Genomic DNA, 24,594 nt, shown 5'->3' on the forward strand with positions numbered 1-24,594 from the left:
GGTGTTAAAAAATCTAAAGCAAATTATCCCACTTTCCATTCATGTCTACTGTCTAAATCTTAGTGTATGTAATTTATATCTTATGCCTGTTTTTAATACTGGTTTAGATATTATTAATTAATAAATCATAACATCAATATTTTTAAGAGAATCCTCTTCACCTTACATTATGCTGAACACCAACCACATTGACAGCTCCCCCTTGGGTTGGATAACACTTGCAATAATAGCTCTAGGATCATGAGCTATGCTGAAAGGCCACCAGCTGGCTGGGGTCAGCACCCTTGGGCATCAGAGTTTTTAGGTCTCTGGACTTCTGTTGCTAAGCATTCACAGGAAGAATACCGGCAGGGCCATTGTAAGCATGGTTTCCCCGCCCCTCTTCAACTCCCCTTTCTCTGCTTCTGAAAGTAAAAGAGAGCTTGGCAACACCCTACAGAGAGGTGAACAAAGTCTCTAGATAGCAGCATTTGGAACATAAGTGGGGACACAAGACGTTAAGGTAAGAGCTATCTTTTAAAAACTAACATTATGCTTCATCTTTTAATAGAAGTTTGCCACTGTGACTTCTAATGAAATAACGTTTGTTTTAGATATTAATACTCTAGCACTTTGTGAAACATATAGTGATCTTTTCTTTTAAAACATTGAATTTCTTTTAATAATCCAGTGGAATGTAGAGAGAAAATCTGGCAGAATTTAACAGAACCTATGAAGATGCCTTCAAGAAAAGGGCTTATGCTGAAAATTGTTGTGTTACCACTTCAAGTACTTTCAACAGACTGAATCAAATTCTAAAACTAAATTTGTCCTAGTGAAACTTAAATTTTGGATGCGGTGTGTTGCTGGCTATAGAGGTATTTTGTTTGCTCAGGGTCTAGAAACGCTGGGAGAGGACACTTTGGGGAGGTATATCTGCAAATATGACTGCTCTCTTTCCTTTTGAAGCAAAGTCAGGATTTACTGTTTTAAATAGTTTCCTAATTTGGCATAAGTTGACTTCTGTGAGTCAAAAAAATTACTAAGAATCTAAATTAGTACATGAAATCCAGATAACTCTGGAAAGAGAGTGTAGTTTAACCCCTTAATGTGAAAGGCACTAGGTTTAAGTAATAGTTATATCACTTTTCAGCTGCTATTCTTGGTTTTGTGGTTTAAAAGGGGCTTCTGAATCACTGTGACACAGGGTCAGTTAAAGAAAATAAACACACACAAAGAGTCAACAATTACTACAATTTTTAAAAAATTTCTTTTACTGAGTTTATTGACTTCCCATATATAATTAAATTTTCCTTTTATTATGATTTTTTCGCTTTTGGGGCATTTTTTATTAGCACATTTTGCAGTACATGATTATAATCACTGTAGGCAATCAGCATGTGTACATAATACATTTCAATTCTTTTTTCCATTTCCCTCTACCTCTATTTATTTTTCCAATGTTAGATTTATTTATCTGTCATATAGGACCCTATAAAATTAATATATACACAGATTGAAAACCAAGCCAATAGGCCAAAGAACATATAAAACATGTAAGACAATTGTACTAAGACAAAGCATATTTTTAGTCTGTATTGGATTACAATAACCTCTCTCTCTCTCTCTCTCTCTCTCTCTCTCTCTCTCTCTCTCTCCCTGTTTTATTTTGTAGTAACTCTCTGTAGATACAGATGTTGATATAGATATAGAGATATAGGAGAAAACATGCAAAATTTAAACTTGTGTCTGAGTTACTTTACTTAACATGGTTTCAAGATGCATCCATTTTCCTACAAATGATTGAAGTTTATCTTTCTTTATGGCAAAGTAGTAATCCATTACATATAAATCCATTGTATATCAATTTTCTTTATCCATTCACCTCTTCGTGGACACATAGGCTTAATAAATTGCAGTGTTATAAACATGGGTACACGTATGTGGCATGATGTCTTTAACTCTTTGGGAAGATACCTAAATGTGGAATAGCTGGGTCAAATGGAATTTCTATTTTTAGTTTTTTAAGGAATCTCCACATTGATTTTCATAGTGGTTGTATCAGAACACAGTCCTACCAACAGTGGAAAAGCTTCCTTTTCCTCCATAGCCTCCTCAGCATTTGTTACTGGCTGATTTCTTGATGACAGCCACTTAGTGAAATGGAATTTCCATGTTGTTTTAATTTGCATTTCTTGAATGGCCAGTGATGTTGAGCTTTTTTTCATACATATATTAGCCATTTGAATTTTGTCATCTGAGAACTATCTACTTATTTCAGATGCCCATTTTTATTTGGTCTTTAAATGTGGGGTGTCTAATTTTCTGAAGTCCTTTTATATTCTAGATAGTAATCCTTTGAGGAGCAGCTAATAATTTTTCCCCATTCTATAGGTTCTTGCTTCACTCTGTTGGTGGTTTCCTTTCCTATGCAGAACTTTTTAATCATGTGATCCCATTTATTGATTCTTGGTGTTCCAGCAAATTAAGTGCTTCTGTTCTAATGCTCAGATATCTGATTCATTTCAAATTCAGTTCAGCGCATGGGAGAGATATCTGGAGAATGTAAGTCACTGTTAGTCTTCTCTTATTTGTGCAAGAAGAAAAAATCCACTGGATGTGGTAGCACTGGTGCTCCCAGGATGATTAAAAGTTTCAGCAAGGCCTGGACTAATTCTCAAGAACCTATTTCAAAGTAAAATTTGTAAAAGGGTGGGGATATAGCTTAGTACAATGGCCCTGGGTACTGTTTGCCGAATGAGGGGAGGGAGAAGAAGAAAGAGAAACACTCAAGACCTGTCCAAGAAAAATTTATAGGAAAAGATGAGTGACATACAGCTTTCTGATGTCTAGAGCAAGAATAACCTTCACCTGAAGATCAAGAATTCCAAGTGTAAGTGGGTCCAAATCATTGCCATGGAGACAGGAGAGAAAGTATGACACATATCTTGTTATTTTTAAGTGCAGCATTGAAGCAGGTAGGTGTTTTGTGACTGTCAAGGATGCCCAGGATGAAAATGTCTCTTCCAAGCGGAACTATTATCATGGATCAAGTAATGGCTCATTTGGTACCAACTGATGTTTTTATCCCATTAACTACTTTTTAGCCTTCCAATTCCTCGATATATTTTTGCAAATTTACCTTTGAAAATTTTAATACAGTAATGACATAGCTAATGAAAAAAGTAAGTAAAATAGCTTCAGTATTTCAAATTACTGAAAATAGCTTAGATGAATATACAGTGCTGTGTGGACTATTTTTTTCCTAATTATACCACTTGTTTCAAACATTTAGCCATTTCCTAAATTTATTACTAATGAGAGTTTGTCATTAGGCAAGAGGAATTTAAACTGTTTATTTAAATGAAGAGTGTATTAGCCATATTTGATACCATGGCATGGATTCAACAGATAGATTCTGGACTCGGTGTGCAGCGAGCAAAGAGTAGCAAGTGTCCATTCAATAGTAAAAGAAAAGCAGCTACATTTATTGAATGTCACAAGGCCATGCTAACGAAAATGTGGCACGAAGAAAGAAATGATGCCTGGATGACAGGAAAATAAACAGAGCTCAGATAAATCAGGCTTTCAGAATTTATAAGATGTACTCCCCAGCCCAGACTGGTGCCTCTCACCAGTCTTGGGGGAAGACTAACAGGGATGATTGGCAGGGCGCTGAGTCATCTCGGAGGCTTCTGGTGTGCAGGTCTGTCCCAGAGTTCACTCTGATCAAATTATATACATGAGATGCCATCTATATTTATGAGTCATTAATGAAGTCTGAGTGGGAAAAAGGTCAGGTCATTTGATCTAGGATACATGTGTTCTGGCTTGGAGATTTAGAGATTTTGGGGGTCTTTGTGAGTTTTTTTTCCCCTGCTTCTCTCAAAATGATAGGAAGATTGGCTTTCAGGTGTTCAAGTGGATGTAAGGAACCCTGGCCCCATTGTGCTACCCATAATACATATTCAGACTTTAAAAACATAACCTTATAAGAAAAGAGTACCTTAGTGTTTTATTAGTATCAGTATATTACAATCACTTTTCAATAAATGCCTACTTGTTTAATTTAATTCCTATTATATTAGTGGATCATGTGGCCTCTAAATTTCTTTTTTAAGTGGATTTTTACACGGTAAATAAAGAAGAAATACCTCAATTGTTATTTGATGACTTGGTAGGCTTTTGCCTTTTTGTAAATCTGTATTCCTGTCATTGAAATATTTCTATCAATATTATTTAGCTGTTTAACAGGTAAATATGTAAATATATTTTTGAAAAGAATGCTTAATATATTTCTTCATTTAATAACATTTTAAATGTCTTCTGAGCTCGATGTTTAATTGACTTTAGTTGCTTTTTATAGGGGAATAGAAAAACTACTGATCCAGTTTTAGAAAATTTGAATGTTAGTACTGATTCTAGCTTGAAAGTTTTTTAGTGTCCCACTTTATTTATTCCCTCTTTTACATGTCCTGCCGTATTTTTTTTCTGTTAAATGTTTGCTGTGACTTGGAGCTGGAGATTCTCTCCAAAGTCCATGTGTTAAAGACTGGTCCCGGCCTGTGGCAGGCTTGGGAGGAGGTGCAACTTTTAGAAGAGAAGGTCGTGTAAGAGGAAGTTAAGTCACTGGGATCATATCCTTGAAAAGAATATTAGGACACAGATCCTTCCTCTCTCTTTTTGCTTCCTATCTGTGACAAAGCAAGCTGGTTTTCTTTGCTACGGGTATGTCAAGAGATTGCTGAGTGACTGTGGGCTTGAAGCCTCGCAAATTGTCAGTCAAAGTAAGTCACTCTTCCTTTTAATTGTTTATCTCGGGTACTTTGTCAGAGCAATGGAAGGCTAATGAAATATTAATTCGAGTTGAGTTTTTGCTCCATAGATAATATCTGTCTGTTCTCCAGAAGAATATAAATATTAGATTTGTTGTATGATTATGGAAAGATTGTGCACTTAAGAAAGATTAACCAATGCTAGAAAAGGGCAAATATTCTTGATTTCAATCTCAGTAAATTTTATCTTTTACTTTAAAAACTAATACTTCATTAATAAGCAATATACCACATAGCTTTACATATTTAGTTCAAAGGCTTGACAATTGAATGTACTCAGTACTACTACCAATGTAAAATATTTTCATCATTTCAGAAAGATTTTTCATGTTCTCTGTAATCAGTCTTTCTACCCCCAGAAGAAACTTGTTTTTCTGATTTCTCTTACTATAAATGTATATTTTTTGTTCTTCATATAAATAAAACTATAACATAGGTATCGTTTTCTCTCATTACGAACCTCAGTGTATTGATTTTGACATTCATCTATGTTGTTGAATATATAACACACGATTAAAATATAGTGATTATTTAAATTGTGAGAATTATTACAGTAAAGCACACATTACCTTTCATCCCGCTTGGAAAACTTCCCCTCACTTTGAAGGCTCTTAACCCATAATTCTTGCTACTTTCTGAAGGAGTGCTGGGAGACTTCTTTTGTGTCTTTACAAATGTATTAAAAAATACAGTGATCACTGCTGCCAAGTGCCATTAACAGAAAGGCAGGCTCCTAAAAACATTAGCAGGTCTTCGTTTACCTTATTTGTGAGATCTGGCACCATGCAACTTGTGGACCTTCCCAAGTCAAAATGACCACGAAAAACAAACTTTTGAATCCACTCGGGAAAACGAGTCAGCCATTATAGCACAACTAAAGATACTCATGAAAAAGGACTTCAGAGGTGCTTTAGAAAATAGCGAAAATGAAGAGGTAAGTGTGTCCAAGGTATTCTGAAGGCCATTAACAGCAATCTGTCATTTATTGTAATAATTTTATCAATTTATACATTTGCTGTATTTTTCGATCGTACTTTCGGTCATTCCTTTTAACTGCAGAGTAACAACCCATTGCATGAATGAAATATTTTATTCTTTGTTCATTTTGTCTCAGTGGACATGTGTGCCGTTGTGAGCATCCTTGAAAAACTCTTTTGTGGGCCTCTTGTCTTTATTTCCTTTTAGTAAATACCTTAGGTAAATCTCTACATCACGAATAACATGTACAGTTTTAAAACTGTCAGACAATTCTTAATGTGATGGTACTGTTTTATATTTCTACCACTAATGTTATAAGCATTCTGACTGTTTACTCCCTCCTTTTATTTGACACTGTATATTTTTTAGTTTGAGCTTTTCTAATAGATAGGAAATACTCTCCAATTATAATTATAGTTGTTTTGTTCTGCTCTGTTAACTAAAGCTGGTGGACATTTTTCATATGCATGCTAACCACCTGCATATCTTCCTTTGTGATGTGTCTGTATGGGGCTTTTAACAATTTATGAAGTAGATAATCACTTTATTACTAGTATATTGAAATTCACTTTATATTGTAGATGGTGTGATTTCTTCAGCTGTTACAACTAGTATTCTTTTTCTTCAATATGTGAAATGACTAATCTTTTTTAACTCAGACCTTTGATGAACCAAAGTTATAAATTTTGAAACTATTCAGTGGACTGACTTTTTATGGCTCATGTTTACAGTATCTCATCAAAAAATCATTCTCTATATCAACATTATGAATATAATACTCTTAAATTTTCTTCTTGAAAATTTTTGTTTTTAATTTTTATATTGAGCATAAACATAAAAATAAATTTGAGGTGAACCAGAGATGCAGATTTGTTTTTAAATTTTGCATACTTATTTTTTCAGTATCATTTGGTAAAGAGACTTTATAATACACTGTAACAGGTTGATTTTGTCCAAAATCAGTGTACATTGATTTCTGGATTCACAATTTTATTCAACAGTTCTATGTTTTTAAAATTAATTTTAAACTATTTTTAATCTATTAAACTATTTTTAATATCATACTATTTTGATCACTAGAGTCCTGAAATCAAAAATATGAACAATCCAATTATTTCTTTGGAAGTTGTCCTTTTTGGTTCATTGTAGTTCATCATTAGTTTTAGCTTCAGCTGAGATTAGTATTGCTTTGAAGGTATAAATATATGTGTGGATAACAGACTGAAATAATTTTATATTTTCCTATCCTTGAATATTGTAGAGTTCTTATATGGTTTATACCTAGAATGTCCCCAAAAGACTCATCTATTCAGGAGCTGGTTTGGGGGGCCAACTGGATGCTTGTGGTGCTACACTTTTCAGAGCTGAGTGTGTTGTTAGGGGGTTGGGTCTAATGGGAAGATCTAGGTCACTGTAGGGTGACCTGGAAGCCTGTGTCTCTTCCCCAGCTTCTCCCTGCTCCCTCTGCCTCCTGACTGCCATGGCTTGAGCACCTGCCTATGCCAGACCCGCCTGCCATCTTTCCTCATGTGCTTCCTGCCCTGGAGCCAGCCAAGCACGGACTGAGAATCCGAGACAAAATAAACCTCCCTTTTAAGTGTCAGGTGTCGTGTCCCAGTGACAAAGAGACTGAGACAGTTCTCCTTGTGCTGCTCTAATGTAGGTGCAGCATTCCAAATTGTTTATCCGTGCAATGTGTTTCTATTTTCATTGCAGAGATCTTACACAAATATTGTTCAATTTATTCTCAACCATTAATGGTTTTTGATGGTATGAAAAATGAAAATTTCAAAATGGTGATATTTCTCATGCTTGGTACTAATATATAAAACTATGATAAATTTGTGAATCACGACCCTTATCATGTGAACTTGCATAAGTGTACTAATCAATAGGAATTTTTAAAAAATTCCTTTGGAGAGGTTTTATGTATATGGGAAAGATATCTTATAGAGCAGAATTTTGTCTTTTCCTTCTCAGTCATTCTGCTTATTTGTGTGATTTGCCTTATACTGGCTAAGATTTCCAGTGTAATAATAAGAAATCATGAAAGGATATATATATATATATATATATATATATATATATATATGGAAATTCATTTAGTATTTCATCATGATTAAAAATTTCAGTATAAATGAAGGTTTAATTTTGTCAAATGTTTTCATCTATTTAGATTACTATATACACCCATTTTTCTTTTCATTCCTTTTTGTTGTGATTAATGTGCTGAATTATATTGCTCGATGTCTGAATGTAAATCAATCTAGAATAGTTGGAATAATCCCTATTTCCAATGAAAAATGCTGTTGGATCTACTACACATTGATGTAATATTGATTTTAACAAACTTAAAAATACTTCATATCTTAATTTCTTGTCACTTGTAATTTAGGAGACTTTGCTTTTTAGAACCCTTTTAGGCTTAAAAAAGAAAGAAAACACAAAATTTCTTTTTCCCTGCTTTTCTCCAACTTTTATTGCTTCATCTATTATTTACAATCACAATTCATAGGCCAGTATTATTACATCACTATTAAGTAAAAACCTTAGTTTGCATTTGAGTTTACTTATGTAAACTCATTACATTATCTCATTACTTATGTAAACTCATTACATTATCTTATGTAAACTCCTACATTATCTGGATTTTAAAAGATGTAAAGTTACATGTAACCCCTATTACGGTGTCATACAGAATCGCTCCATTGACTTGAAAATCCCCTGGGGTCAGGGCTGTAGAGTCTGCTGTGTTTTGTCCTAATTACTCTGGGTGGTGGGGAATACAGGAATATTTTTCACCTTTATCATCATTATTGTTATATTCTTTCTCTTTATTAGTTTATGTTTGTGATTCATAATAATGAACATACATATCACATCGTCATGATTTGCATTCCCCTTCCAACCCTTTTCCCTGCAGCACAAAGTCTACCTCTCTATTTCCTACCATCCCTCCTTTATTCTGCTCTTTAAACTGCAGTCATAACTCGGTTGAAAACTCATAAAATCTGGTACTTCAAGCATTTTGATGCAAAAATTTTGTTCCAGTACCTGCCATCTCTTTGGTATTTGATTCAATTCTAGAACTTTTCGTGATTTTTTCCAGCCAAAGCAGTCTGTTTGCTGCTCGGCGTTTTCAGTACTGATCTCACTCAGGGGCTCAATTAAAAAGTACCAAAGTACCCCTGGATTTTAATTTTGGTTGAGGAGAACCATTTGATATTTAACCTTGTGTCTGACATATTTCTCTGCACTGTGGTCCTCAGGCGCACCAGTTTTCTTACCAAATTTATCCTTCTCCTTCCTGTCAACTTACTGTCTTCATGGTGTAATTTCTCTTTAGCTTGCATACGTTCTTTAGTGCCTTAAGTTCTTTCAGGTTTTGCCTACTGGATTGTCTTTTTCTCTTTGTTTTTGAAAGATATGCTGTACTTATATAGAATTTTTAATTCATGGGAGTTTTTTTATTTGAGCCTTTGAAAGATGTCATTTTATGGTCCTATCTATTTGATTTAGTGAGCATTCAGCTATAACTGTTCACCTTTTAATATTTTATGATTGCTTTTCCCACACTACTTTCAATATTTTCTGATAATCTTTGATTTTTGTGAATTTTACCTAAAATATTCCTAAGCATTATTTTGGCTTGGTGTTTGCTGAACTTCTTGGGGGTTTTAGGCTGATATGTCTTTTCAAGGAGAAAAGAGAATAAGACAAATGACAATTCAAATAAGATAATGTGTAGTTTTCCAAATTCAAAAAATATATCAACTTAAGTGGTATATATGTGTGTATATGTATATCCATATATGTATATATATCCAGCATATATATCCAAAGATCTCAGACACTTCTTGTGTTTCCTATACATCTTCTTGTGTTTTGGTTTGGATAATTTCAAGTTAACCTATTATTTTTCTTGATACTTCCAGGATGCCATTAAGTTTATGAAACACAGACTTTACATATTATGTCACATTTTTGATCCTTAGTGTTTCTGCTTATTTTTCTTTCAATATTTTTGTCCCTACTAAAACTGTCCTTCTGTTTAGACACATTCACATTTCCCACTGTCTCTACCATATCCTTGCATAGCTGTTTTAAAATCTCTTTCTCTGATGTTTCCAATATCTGAAACTTCTCTGGGTCCCTTTCTATTGAGGATTTCTTTCTTGACTGTGGATCACGTTTTCTTATTTCCTATCTCATAGTTTTTATGATATTAAAGTATTATGTGCAAAAGAATAATTGTGTAACAGTTTTTACTTCAGAGAAGTACATATTCTTATCCTGTAGGGTCTTTAATAACCACAGTTTTTACCGTTTTAATTAGTTTTAAGTTATCATGGTCTTAACATACTTCCAGGTCATGACTGAGATTTTTTTCTTTCATTTAAATTTGAGGTCTAAGCATAGGCAAAATTTTGGAGAGGATAATTTTCCATACCAAAATAAACAAACAAAAAATATTTGACTTGTGTGTGGTTTAAGTCTTAAAATAAAAAGGGACAGTTCTGTGTGCTGCCTTGACATCTAAAACCAGAGATCAGACAGACTAACCACAAATTCCCTTCGCTACTCTGCTTCCTGGGATAAGGTCTTGTAAAAGGGATCAAACACAATTCCTGTTTGTCCCTGAGTAGCAGTTTCCGTTCCCTGCCAGCCCATAGATCTATTCCATGAAACAAATTACATCCTACCTCAGGAGCCAGTGGCGCTGGACGCTCTTGCTCCACAAAGGCTGCCTCCCGCAGTCCTGGACTGATGACTGGGCTCCAGAGTGTAACCCTGGTGTGACCTGTGAGGCCAGGTCCTCTGTGAAGTTGTGCTTGTGCATACGAAGTACTGCTGTCTCATCCATCTAGGGTTGGTGTCTCATGTTCATCCATCCCCAGATGCTACAGAAGCATTCTTTCCTTACTAGTAGAATGAAAAGGGATGATTAAACCATCAAGAGGGGAGCTCTTCTACTTCTCGGTAAGAAGTCGTCTCTGTTAAGCAATCTATTCTTTTCAGATATCCATCTGGATTTCTGCACCTTCTATAATCTCTTCATCTCTCTCCATCCTCTTGCCTTACCTTCAGCCCATTGCTCTGCAGTGTGCTGTGCTCACTGAGGTCTCTGCATGTATCAATGTTATTATTTCAGTTTCCGGGCTCTTTACCCAGTGCTTAACCTATGTAGCACACTGTATTATCACAATCATGGCAAAATTTCTTGCTCTGCTTTCCACAGTCTTTTTGCAGAACACTTGTAACTCCTTTTTTTCCATATGAAAATTTTACAGTTTTGTGTGTGTGTGTGTGTGTGTGTGTGTGTGTGTGTATCGGTACCAGGGATCAAACTCACGACTGCCTGCTTGCAAGGAAGGTGCTTATGCCACTGAGCTAAATTCCCAGCCCCAACTTTTAGTGTTTTTAAACCATCATAAAATTGAAGAAATCTCAGAATCAGTTTTCTAAAATTATTTAACAGGGTCAGAGGAAGGCTACAACATAGTTTAATTGTTTTAAACTACTTTAAGAAAATAATAACTTCTCATGTGAAAAGTGAATCTGGGGGAAATAATTTCATATTCATAGAATTATATAAAAATATACATAAAAATGGCTTTGAATAATCCATAGCAAGACCTAGTGCGATCCTGTGTTTGGAATTCGATTTTAATTCACAGTTGTATTTTGTTTCAAGTTAATAAATATGTTTCAATATTTTTTCCTGTGTTTACAAAATTGATTCAAATGGATTATAAGGGGTGAAACAAACATAAACTGAATATCATATCATTATCATATATAACTGATTACCCATTTTGTAGTATAGATTCAATCTTATGTTGATGATATAAAGAAAAGTGATGCAAAAATCCCCTGATAGCATATCACATAATGAGTTACATGATTTCTTATAAAATTTTCAAGGTAAGTTGCCAAAATGGTAAGACATGATTTAATATAAAAGATCTAGTAGTAAATGAGGGTATAACAAAAGGCTGAAGGCTATGCAAACATAATGGTAAGTTTAATAATAGTATTTGGAGTATCTAGAGGAAGATGTGAACTGATTTTTCTTTACGCAGACTTCCTAGGAATATTAGGTTTTAAATCGCTGTTTGGTGACTATTGATGAGTCTCAGTAAGCAGAATTTGAAGCAAGGCCTCTGATAGTTTCCGCCCTACAAATGTTTTATGTGTCCAATTAAGGGCTGATCCATACGCCTAAACCCATCAAAAGAGCTGGATATTCTCTAGGGATCCAGAGCACAGGATTGCTTAGCGGATCAATAATGAGACACAGAACCTTTAGCCTTTTGATCCCAGGGTCAATTGTACACTTGCAAAGAGGTGAATAAAAGGCATTCTTGGTCAATACCTTACAAGAAATGAAGTGAATTGCTTAATAATATCATTGAATTTTGTTGCCATTTGATAGCTATTTAATATCAGTTATAGATATTATAACTGATTCCCCGTTATCACGAAAGTGTACTGATTTTGATCAGGATTAAGGTAGTCTTTTCAATCACAGAATCAAATAAAATTTAAACAAACCAAACTATGAGTGCCACCTGTTTGTTGATAAATGTTCTGGACTTCGACCAAGTCTAAGGAAACTGATTCAAAATTGTACATCAGACACAGTTTACTTGAATCTTCTGGAATTACTCTTCCACTACAAGCCACAGGTCATTGCTCCACTTTTTCAGATTAAGAAGATACAAAGCCTTGCTCTTAATACTGATTGTATTGTAAAAATTATACTGTTTCATTGCTCTTCTTAGTAACTATTTGCTGCCTAGAAAGTCTGAATCATAATCTTTTGCTCTTTTACTAATGCAAAGTTTTACTAATGCATATTCAGTTGGGTCTGCTGAGTTTAAATAACCTCACATTACACATGCCCTAGTAAAGTCTGCAATGTGTTCATATCAATGAGTCGCAAAGACTGGAGGAGAAAAGGTGTTAACAAATAATAACTCAGGGAAAACAAGGTTTCACATCAACTTCTTGTTTTGTGTGTCCAGAATTAAGAACAAGAGCACATTTCTACAATAATATATAGCAAAACAAGGATTAACTTCCTATTTTCCAATTCTGAGAGAAAAAAAAATCTTTGTTCAATGTTTAGCTAGAGCCTAGTGCCTGAAAAAGAGGTTGACAGAAAGATTAACTACACATACATTATGCCTTCAAATACCATGTTATGGGACATAAGCAAATTGACACTCAAGAATATTCTTTTATTTCTTTCACAATCTTAGTCCTTAAAAAGGAGTACCTTGTGCCAGTTGGTTTAGAAAGTGAGTAAATGAGTGAATTAATACATATCTGTCCAAAGTATCTGGAGGGGAATCTTGCAGATAAGTTTAATTGAAGCCTAAGAATCAGATATTTACTAAAGAAATAAAATCATAAATTCCATGAGTTCTATTTACTAGAAAAGTAATCCTAGAAGACTCCTTGATCATTTCAGTTCTGTGTTATGTACAATTAAAATACTTTTTGGACTACAGTAGAAGTATAAAAACCATCGAATATGATCTTATTTTAATTTTTTCATTTAACTCATTTTTTCATGTTTTCAGTAATAAAAAAATTGACACCCACAATTAGAAGATAGGTTTCAAAAATGGAGAAAGTAAAATTTTGATTATTTATGGTATTAGTTGGTATCGGTAAAAATTCTAAGTAAAATTTAAAATAAGTTTCTTGTACACTTTTATAATTCAGTAATTCCTTGCTATTTCTTACAATCACTAGGATTAACTTCAAGCGATGATATGGCTAAAGCATTTTTAAAACATAGTGTTGCTATAGCTTGTGTCTAGATGTTCTCATGCAGTCATAGGTGGGGCTTTTTCAGGGAGGGTGATGCTGGAGTGTGTGACTGATTCATGGTCCTGGGAGTCGAGGGTGCACCGATTAAGGATCAATGATTACTAAGCCAGCCCGCTGATTGATTTGCACCACCCTAACCCTACAGTTAAGGTACAAAACAAGGGACAAAAAAAGGCTTGGCTTGCCCCTTTTCACTTGCTTTGCTACCCGCTTCCTCCAGGAACTGTGTTTCCCTCTGCAATGCCTGTCCGCTATGCCACCCTGCTCTGGAGCCAGCTGATTATGGACGGAAACTTTAATAAATTGTATTAAACCCTTCTCCCTTCAACTTTGGGAGAGAAATGAGAAAAAGTAGCCAACACAAGTGTTTTACATTTAATAAGTTCATCCCCATTATAAAGGGAAGGACAGACATTGCAAACAAGTTTTTGAATGTGTCTATGCAAAGATATTCATTTGAACAAAATGTGGCTTTGGGGTATGGAGCAGTGTAGAAGAATTAAGGTTTTTTTCTCAATTTTCTTATATAGCAGAAAAAATTGTTAACTTCTTCTATTCAGCATATTATCACAGAATTCCATACTCCCCATTGCCAACATGAACTCTTTTTCAATGAAACATGAGGTCATATAAGAAAGGAGAGTCACGTTGTGCTTTTCCTTTGGGTTTTCCTAATGACTGCCTGTGTTTTACCATTTACCCTCAGCTTTGTCAGAGGTCCTGCACCACAGCCAGAGATCCACTCCAGCAGAAGTCACAGATCACACACACACAAAAGAAAAACACCCTGCAGAAACAGGAAATCGCACTTCCTGATTCCCTACAGAGCGCAGAAACCTGTTTCCTCTACACACCCCGAGTGGGTGAAGCGAAACTCTGTCCTAGCACATTCACTGTGGAAACAGCTATCAAAAAGTCTGGAAGGGCTTTGTCTCCCAATTTTACATGACGCTTTTGGCTTCAAACTACTGAGATGAACGGAGCAAAGTTATTTGTCCTCCTCTCCAGTTTATGGAGTGGGGGCATTGGGCTTGACCACACTGAGCATCCTTGGACTACCCCTGAGGATGAAAACTCCCACAAGAAGATGACTTCTCTTTGGGATCCTGTCAATAAGACACAAAGTCTTCAAATGCTTTCTACCACTCAGAGCCCATCAGCTAAGATATCTCCAGCTCCTGTGCTGGGAACATCTGAAGTGCATCCTCTGCAATCAACATTGCCTCCCTCAGAGTCTAGCTGGACCTCCCAGAGTGCGAGAAACCAAACAGCCACAGCCACAGGGAAAACAGAAGGGGAGGTAGAGTCACCAAAGCTTGCCTTTCCAAACAGAGCTAATGCCAGCTTCAAACCTGAAGCAGAGACAGTAGAGCTTTCCAATTCTACACTGAAATTTCTTCAAAGCTTTGCCAGAAAGTCAGATCAACAAGCAAACTCTCCAAAATCAGCTGGTGACCTGGGAAATCGATCCCCTCGGGAAACATACCCCAGCAGAGGTGATAGTGTTCAAAGCCAAAGAACCACCACTCGAAAATCCAGTTTTGAAACAACTAGAGGAAAGTAAGGTTTTCTTCTTCTTTTTTACTTTCTCTGATTGTAAAATTTTAAATGAACAGTTAAACTGTCTCACTCAAAATTGTATCAGGTGCAAAATAAAATCAAATCATAGTTTTAATTTCAGCATTACAGTTGTTATCTTATGTCAAAAAATGCATAAGTAGAAGGTAGCAATTTTAGCCAAAATAATCGAAGTCACTTTTCTATGCACTTACACAAGGACCATCACCTGGATGGTCGCTACCAAAATAGCACCAATGTGGCTATTTAATTCTACTCAAAGAAATGTTCGTTGTGCCCAAAACTATATCCAAAATATGAAAGAAAAATTAACAAAATTTGACATATACAGATCTGAAAATTGGAGTGAGATGTTGTGAAAGGTATAGTTATTAAGGGCCACACCAAACCAACTGAGCTGTTGTGCACCATAAATCCATGTAATTGAACCTGGTTTGTAGCCTATTTAGATCCATGACTTTGCACAAATCAAATTATTTTCTTGGGTCTCAGTTTCTTCCTGTTTAAAATAGTGGTACTATGCATGGGATGCAGATAAAAAAATACAATTTTGCAACAGTATAATAAAGATTCAAGTTAATTGATGCTTCTCCTAGAAAAATGCTCAACAAATAATATTTTATATACTTTTATTATATTGTGTTTGTTAACATGAATGTGATGAATTGGAAAGCCTATGTTTCACAAAATTTTATTTAGTTACAGCAATTTGAATTTTTCAACTAAAATAATAAAACTAAGTTTAAAGGAATATTGTTGAGAAGGTTTTCAAATGGCCCACAAACCAAAGACAGGAAAAATCATACCTGATCATATCAATGTTTTCCTCATTCACTAGCCAGTCATACGTAGTTGAGAATGCTAGAAGTTCAGTGGTACAGAACTAAACTTACAAATACATTTTCCAACAGTAAAACAATTTTAAAGTGGTTCTGAAATGATGCCTTGGGAGCTAAATTGAATAAAACATTTTCAATAAAAGTATAGCAAAACTCAAGTGAAGAATAGGAGTTGATACCTGCTACTTGAAAAGCATTGATCTGAGCTATTGTTGTACAGAGATGAGGGAGAGAGACTGGGAAGCAGGTAATGGATTTGTAGGTATGCATTCTGCTCTTCATTGTAAGTCAGTTTTTTCATTATATTTCAAGGGTTTGAGAATATACAAGTAATTCTGATTTTAACTAAAATTTTGATTATTCACTTAGAATTTGGAACAATCCAAATTAAATGCAAAACAAATATTATGATTATAAAAATGTTTAACTTGAAATGAGTAGATTTTATCTATAATAGACATATATTAAACTTTCTCATTTGGGGGACAACAGGATGTGTTTGTTTAATAATTGTAAATATCCTTTGTTGAGACCTCTTTCTCAATTGTTTACATGCACCATTTTTACTAGACATACTAGCATCTGAAATCTTATTTTCTTTAAATTTTATTTAGAACTCAGTCATAAGCAAGTACTATGAGATTTTCAGAGATGCTGTAGCCAGGAGTTGTTTTAAATAAGATAGAAAATATAATAAATTAACAAAGATAATTCAACAGAAATACAAGTTGAATTTTATGTAACATACAAGAAACGGCATATTGTGTCATAAATAAAACTAGTAATTAACAATTGGATAAATAGTAGCTCATGAACAGATGATAGTTATTTTATCCAAAACCCTTACTTTCCTAAGCTTGGGAAAATTTATTTGATGATTGGCTATAAATTGCCTGTCATGTCTTTAACACTGTTCTAGGCTCTCAATACACCTAGAATTTTTAAAATAGTAATAAATTACTGCCTCTAAGAAATATTTACTATAAAAAGTAAACACCAATATAATCTATCTAATTTTTATTCAATGAGTTATAGGAAAACCACGTAATAAGTGTAATTATCTAAACAATTTCATCATATGAATTTTCCAATGTAAGTAATATTAAATTTCTATGGAAAAATAGCACTATACAATTTGATATTCTGAGGATTTCTCTTTTTAATCCTTCTCATTTCCAACTCATTGTTCATGCAAAAGACAAACGCATTAAGGAAAACATAGGTTCTTCTCTTCTGGACAGTGCTGGCCCAAGAAGGCCTTGATAAGATTGAAAGAAGTCTTTAAAATTTTCATTTGATTAGTAAAATATAATGATGGTGGTGGCATTGTGTATGGTCACACAAGCCTATAATACCAGCTACTCCGGAAGCAGGCCAGGAGGGTCATGATTTTAAGGGTCAGCCTGGGCAACACCAGAGACCCTTCACCAGAGAGAGAAGGAGAGAGAGAGAGAGAGAGAGAGAGAGAGAGAGAGAGCGCATAATAGTCATACATTTACATGACATATATTCCTAATACCATATTATTCCATTCTGAGTGACTACTATATTTTTTAACTCACATAACTCCAAAGGAAGAAGTTTCTGTCACAATTTCTTTATGCGGAGATTAAAGAACTCACCTAAGGTGTCTTGGCTAGCAACCCTTTGGACAAAGTTTCAAAGCCAAGGCGGCTGGTTTCCAAGTCTTGGTACTCAACTCCTATAATATAATTCCCTGTCATGTATAGTTTATCATCACAAGTGGGAAAACTAGAATGAGCAGTTCACTTCCTTCTTGTGAGCCTTCAGAGGCTGTTGGATACCTCCAGAACGGAGTCGGTATTCATTAGCGAGTTGTGTCCCCATCACCTACTGCCTGCCTATTTCCTTAACCTCATCTCTTCTATCTCCTGCATAATTAAATTTGTAGTTCTCAGATCCAACATATATTGTTTGAGAAATAACTCTACTTTTCCTCTAGCTTGTCTCTTTAGATAGCATGGTCTACATTTTTCCCTCATCTACTGCTTTTATACCTAATAATACTTCCCCAATAATAATACTTTTATTCTTTATACTTACTCAATAATAATACATTCTTATACCTCATAATATTTCCTCAATAATAATACTTTTATACTTATAATACTTCTTGGATAATATTTTATACCTCATAATATTTTCTCAATCATATGTACTTTATAATAGCTCCTCAATAATACTTTTATACCTCATAATACTTCCTCAATAATAATAATTTTATACTTCAGTACTTCTTCAATAGTAATAATTTTGTAGCTCATAGTAATATATAATAATGCAGCTTCTCACCTGCTAGGTTAGCTGTCCCTGCTAAGTGCTCCTGTGACTCTGAATTCTGAATTCTTCCACTGCACTTGTAGCAGTGAACAATAATAATGAACTTGCTGTTTCTTTGCTTATTGGATCATACTTTCAGTGATGATAAAGATATATCTGATTTACATAAGGTTACTAATAAATACTTAACCAAGATGAATGTGAAATATGAATCAGTATATGAATATGGAGAAGAATTCTTCCCAAGGAAATACTCTTCCATGAAGTAATCTAGTTGATTCATTGTAAATTCATCATCTTTTTCCTCCATCTATCACTTTTAGAATTTTATAATAATTCTTTTTTACTTTTTAAATAATAATCTTAAGGTAGGTTTGTTTTTACAGATGACTGTGGCATAATTTTGTGCATTCTTGTTTTCTCTGGTATTTTGGCACTGCAGAAACTCAGCGACACCAGAGTTGTGGTTTCCTCTTTGGCACACTGAGTGTTCATAAATGACCAAGCACTTTGAAATAGGATACAAAGAAGTTAGGATTAGTATGTTGACGTCTTGAACCAATATTTGCTGAGAATCTAGGGTGTTCCTAGCACCATGGTTGTGCTAGTAGTAAAATAGTGAACAAAAATCTCTCCATGATGCACCTTTGTGACCTACAGCAGACCCAGAAGGACGAAAGAGAAAAATTCTAAGTCACAAGTACTGATGTTGAATCAAATAGTGGGGAGATTCTGAAGGAATCTGGTGAGAGGATGAATGGGTTAATCATCCTGAATGGAGTCAGTAGCCCATGCCTCAGATGATAGTAAGTAATGAGTTACTCAGATTATTCAACTGCCTACTTGACCCATATTCTATAACCCTGCACATGCATACTTTAATAGCTGGAAATTGTAGATGTATCCTTTACATTTTTCTTTCCCGCCTAATGTTTATCTAATCCATCAACAAGTTTGACCCACTAGTATATTTCAAATCCCAACATGGAGTTTCTTTCCATTTTAGCTACCAAAATCCTGTTGCTATTCATCATTGTCCACCACTGATGTCCTAAGTGACCCATACCCTTCCAGTCTGGCCTCTTATAGTCTACTCTCTTTGCAAGTGAGAGTTTTTTTTAATGTTTAAATTGATGAATGCACTTCACCAAATATAATACTTCATTATTCTAGGTTGCACATTATTTTAGGTGCAAATAAGATGAAAAAGAATAACATCTACTTAGAAGTTTTAGATTTATTTCTTTCAGGCTTTTAAGATTTTTTGCCATATATCATTTTTTGCAAACTCAAAACTATAAATGAAACTGATTAAGGTATTTCTAAAACAGTGACAACAACTACTATCTAATAGTAAATTTTAAAAAATACTGATGATTTCCAAACACGTTCTTGATTCACAGAGAAGTGTGCCTTAAACTCTGTGAGATTTGGTTTCTCGCTGCCACACTGTCAGCTCACTTTACTTTATTTCCTGGGAGCACACTGGCCTGCTGTCTGCTCCCTGGTCCTATCGAGTTAATGTGCATCTGTAGGAAACTCCTTCCTGTCTTCCTCTTGATGCAAGTGATCAACAGTATGGAATTTCCGCTCTGTCACTATTGCATACTCTTCCTTCAGCACTTAGGCTGAGAGGCTCCTTTTGAACTTGCAGGTGCAGCTCTAATCAAAAGACCTTCTCTGACAATTGAAGGAAAGCTTTCCATTCTCTTGCTCATTATTCCTAACTTATCAGCCTTATTTCACTCACAGCATTTATTTCAAATTGTTCTGTCTATATAGACACTGGCTATAAATATAAATTGGGCAAAGTACTAGTGTATAGAATTGTATTAATTCATGCATGTGGACGATACTGAAATAAACCTACAATTGTAATTAGAGAAGTTCTAGTATTTTATGGAGTAGATGTGGAAGATGCTTGGGAAAGAGAGCTACAGAGCCAAACAATTAGGAAGAAACTGAGAAATATGCTGTGTCAGAGTAAAGAAGAAAAACTATTTTAGGAAGGATGCAAGTGATCAATGGTATGGAATTTCCACTCTGTTACTACTACATATATAAATATATTTTGTATTTTATATGCCAGAATTTAACAATTAAATGACAGTGCTTGTTCAGGCCAGGTTCTGCTTATAAAAACTATAATTTTAAAAATATATTTTTAGGTGCAGGTGCTAAAAGAGTCAATTCAAACAGGCAGTTGGATCAAGTGTAGAATTAAACCTCACAGAGCGGTATTCTGCCTTTGTGGTCTGCGCTGTGGGAAAGCCTGCCACCTACTGGAGCAGAAACAGATTACAGGGGCCTGAGGAGACAGGAACACGGAAATGGATAGGATTAGGTAAAGCGAAACAAATGTACAGAAGAGTTACATTAAACGCTAACCATGCGAATATTCACTTAGAAATTACATATGTCACATATTGAATTCAATGGGACACTTTTAAAAAGTACTATTTTGGCTGTAAAAATTGGAAAATATACCCTGGAATGGGGACTCATGTAGCTCATTCTCCTACAAATTTACTTTAAGAATATTATATATAGATATTAGTCCGTGACTCTTTAGACAACGTAAAGTTAAAAACCTTTTAAAATTGAAGAAAACAAATTAATAATACCTGACAAAAGATTTTAATTGCAAAAGTTGTGGGTTTGTTGTCATTGTTGTGGTACTAGGAACTGAACTCATGACCTCGTGCTTGTGAGGCAGGCACTTATGCCGCTGAGCTAAATCCCTGGCCATGGTGTTTCTTTTTAAAACCTAAATTAATCATAAAATTAAGTGATCTGAGCTTTGCAGTGTTGCTTTTGGAACTTTTATTTTATATAATCATTTACATGATTCTTTTATAAAATTAATACTTTAATTTTTTTGAGATATGTAGCCATGCTGGCCTTGAACTTGCAGCAATCCTCCTGCCTCAGCCTCCCTAATGCTGGGATTACAGGTGTGTGCGACCAAACACAGCTACACTTGAATACTACAAATAACTTTGTAAAAGAATGAGCTATGATTGTAAAGGCACAGTAAAAGAAATGAACCACTAAATTTATCATTCCTTTATCTAAAAATAAATCATCCATTTTCTTAAAATAATTATTGATATAAGCTAGTCTTTTGAACTATCAGCTGAAACTAAATATAAAATATGCAGGACTTCATTTAAGAGGGGTTTACATGCCCAGGATATTTTACTAACTGTAAATTTTGCCATACATTTCTATAATGTCTTCATAGTGAGTGTGTATCTCTTATACTATTGTCTCATTTACGACTTGTGAATACAAGTGAATTTTAGTCTTTCAAATTAATAATTTGACAGGGAACTGTTTTCCACTTTGATTAAAAAATAAAAATTATAGTAAGATATTCAATAACAATACTTTGGAGTTGCTTATATTCATAACTTCTTAAGGATATGGAGCTATCTTGTACAGCATATTTCTCCAGAATGCCAAGCTTCATCATCCAAAGTGAACGTAAAGGATAATGATCACTTTCTGTATTGGTTTTCTGGAAATTAGTATTGACTTAAAACATAAAAGCAAATATGGTTAAGATGAATTGTGGTTAAAATGAATAGATCAGAGTCACACTCTTCATAAAAAATCCACTTCTTTCTGAATCATTTAATTCCGAGCAGCAGCAGCAGCGAGCATTTGCCTTCTGGGTAATTCCTGTAGACTCACCACAGTGCTGTGCGGTAGGCAGTGTTATCACACTGTACCAAGGAGGAAACCACATCCAGCAGCCGGGCGTGAATGACAGGCTGAGGAGTAAAGACCCAAAAGCAGACAGCCACGCTCCACATCCACCTTGGCCACGCTGACAGCTGTGTCCGTGACTCCATTTGAGGAACGTGCCCGGATTATTTTCCGTGGCTTACAGCTTTGCCCACACCTCCTTACACTCTCCTTCCTCTTTATTACACAGGAGAAAAACAAGCAGCACAAATATAAAGCTCTTTTTACTTGCTCCATGTGTAAGATAAAAAGAGAATGAAATCTTGTCCACCAGGGCATGCTGCATCGTAAGAAGTGACTTTCTAATTCTGATGTACAGAGTTGGAAAAAGGTGTATATATGACAGCTGCGTTATTAAGAGAAATCCCTCATTTCTCCTCCCTTTTCTTTCCTTCTTTTTCCCTCTTTGTCCCCTTTCTCTTTTGAGCCTCTCTTTATCTTTTCCTCTGTTTCTTCTTAAGTTCAGTTTTCTCTAATTTTGGCAAAAAGCATACAAAATAATTACTTATGGCTTCTCATTGCATTTGCCAGTACGTGTGTAGGTATATTCTTAAGTATGTATGTATTTACTTTTGTTCTGCTGAAATATACATAAAACTGATCATTTTAACCATCATTAAGTGTGCCGTTCTGTGGCATTAAATATGGTCACATGGCTCTGCAGCCATTACCACCATCCAGATCTAGAATGGTTTTGTCTTTACAAACCAAAGTGTTTTGTTTGTTTGTTTGTTTGGTACCAGGGAACTCCAGACCTTGCACTTGCCAGGCAAGTGCTTATGCCACTGAGCTAAATCTCCTGGCCAAACTGAAGGTTTTCAACCTATTAAAAAATAATTCCCTATTCCTCCATCCTCTTAATGCATGGCAACCACATTTCTCTTTGTCTCCATGAATTTAACTACTTCAGATGCCACCTTTTATGTAGAATTATGCAACATTTGTCTTTTTGTGACTAGCTTATTTCACTTGGTATAACATTTTTAAGGTTTACTTATGTTGTAAACCTTAAAAGGATTTCCTTTTTATGACTGAGTACAGTTTCATTGTCTTAGTGAATATATTTAAAGATATATTTAACATATATACGGCAATAGATATAATATATAAATAAAATATGGTCTATTTTCTTTCATTCATCTTAAATGAACCCAAGTTACTTCTATGTTTTGATTGTTTTGTTAAAGAAAACACTCTGACTGGTGGTGCTATTTAAAATGCGTTCCTTTTGAATAATTTAAACCACATATTTGTCCCCAGAGACTTAACTGAATGTTGGACCAAATGAAACTTGTTTGAATATTTTTGTCCACAATTATTACCATCAACAAAAATATATTTAACGTTCAATCTTGCTTTTAAATTTCTGTTTTCCTTTTAAAACAAATTGCTAGCCAAGAGTGGTTATACTGTAGCTGTAATCCCAGCTACTCAGAGGCCTGAGGCAGAAAAATAGCAATTTAGAAGCTAAGAGGACAACATAGAGAGACTCTGCCTCAAAACAGGCAAAAATAAAATAATTAACTTAACTTGAATTTAAATTAAATACTTTTTATTAATGTATACAAAAGTAAGAGAAAAGGAATTATGTTAGAATTATATGAAGAACTTTAGAGTAAAATGAGCAAGTTGAATTTGCAAAAGTAGTAAATGTGTGATTTAAAATGCAGGACTAACTTTTGTATATTTAGGATATGTTTATCCCATTTCTGATCATTGAATTGGTGAGGACTTGAGTTTAGTGTACAGTGATATACAATATTGTCATTTTATCATTTTGCTTTTAGTAATTGTCAAATCTAGTTATTTTAAGTATTTACATGTAGCCATAATCTTATAATTAAGGATATAGGGCTCTTCATATGATAAATTAGTGAAATATGATTGAGTTATTTCCTTATAAAGCATAAATTAATATATTTCTCTCTAAATCCCACAAAAACTTGGGTTTTCCAGAAGCATTTGTGAATTATTAATACATGTACGTGTTCTTATCATTTATAATTTGTACTCAGTTTTAGGAACAAAGCAAAGAAATGGGATCATTTGTAATCTTACAGTTTCTCAAGTCAGGGAGGCATGGATGGGTACCAGGTGGGAAGCGAAAGTGACCAGGTGTCTTAGTTATTTTTTACTCATCGCTGAGACAAAAATACTCGATGCCCCGATGCCCAAAGTTGGGAAAGGAAAGGTTTATTTTTTAATAGTTTTTGGAGGTTTTAGTCTAAATTTAGTTGGCTCCAAGGCAGGGTGGCATGGCGGAGCCACAGTTTATGGCAGCTGAAAACAGCAAGTGGAAACCTGCAAGAGAGAGACACACACCTTTTTTTTTTTTTTTTTTTTTTGTTGTTGTTGTTGCCATTCCATTGCACGTTGGCTCTATCTCTAGGCAGATGTAGCACTAACACCATCAGTCTAAGCACTAGACAATGAACCAATCACCAATGCACAATGTAAACGCATGAGGTCTGGGGGCCACAGACATAAACCAT

General features: G+C 34.7%; 1 protein-coding gene across 5 annotated transcripts in view; it reads left to right on the forward strand.

The window, feature by feature from the left end:
• The first annotated feature begins 431 nt into the window (after positions 1-431).
• Positions 432-24,594, forward strand: part of Mmrn1 (multimerin 1) — a 62,265-nt gene continuing 38,102 nt past the window's right edge. For 2 of the 5 annotated variants that reach the window (XM_005002664.4, XM_023564125.2), the window contains exons 1-2: positions 10,506-10,772; positions 14,341-15,194. In XM_005002664.4, the coding sequence (XP_005002721.2) occupies positions 14,608-15,194 (587 nt within the window). In that variant the 5' untranslated portion in view covers positions 10,506-10,772; positions 14,341-14,607. Of the gene's footprint in view, positions 503-4,656; positions 4,767-10,503; positions 10,773-14,340; positions 15,195-24,594 lie in introns of those variants that run through there. The other 3 variants (XM_013150103.3, XM_013150102.3, XM_063247275.1) reach the window with 3 other exon arrangements.

The sequence above is a fragment of the Cavia porcellus genome, unplaced genomic scaffold (assembly GCF_034190915.1).
Source record: "Cavia porcellus strain 051 isolate PalLab524CR breed Dunkin Hartley unplaced genomic scaffold, mCavPor4.1 scaffold_4, whole genome shotgun sequence".
Classification (NCBI taxonomy): Eukaryota; Metazoa; Chordata; class Mammalia; order Rodentia; family Caviidae; genus Cavia; species Cavia porcellus.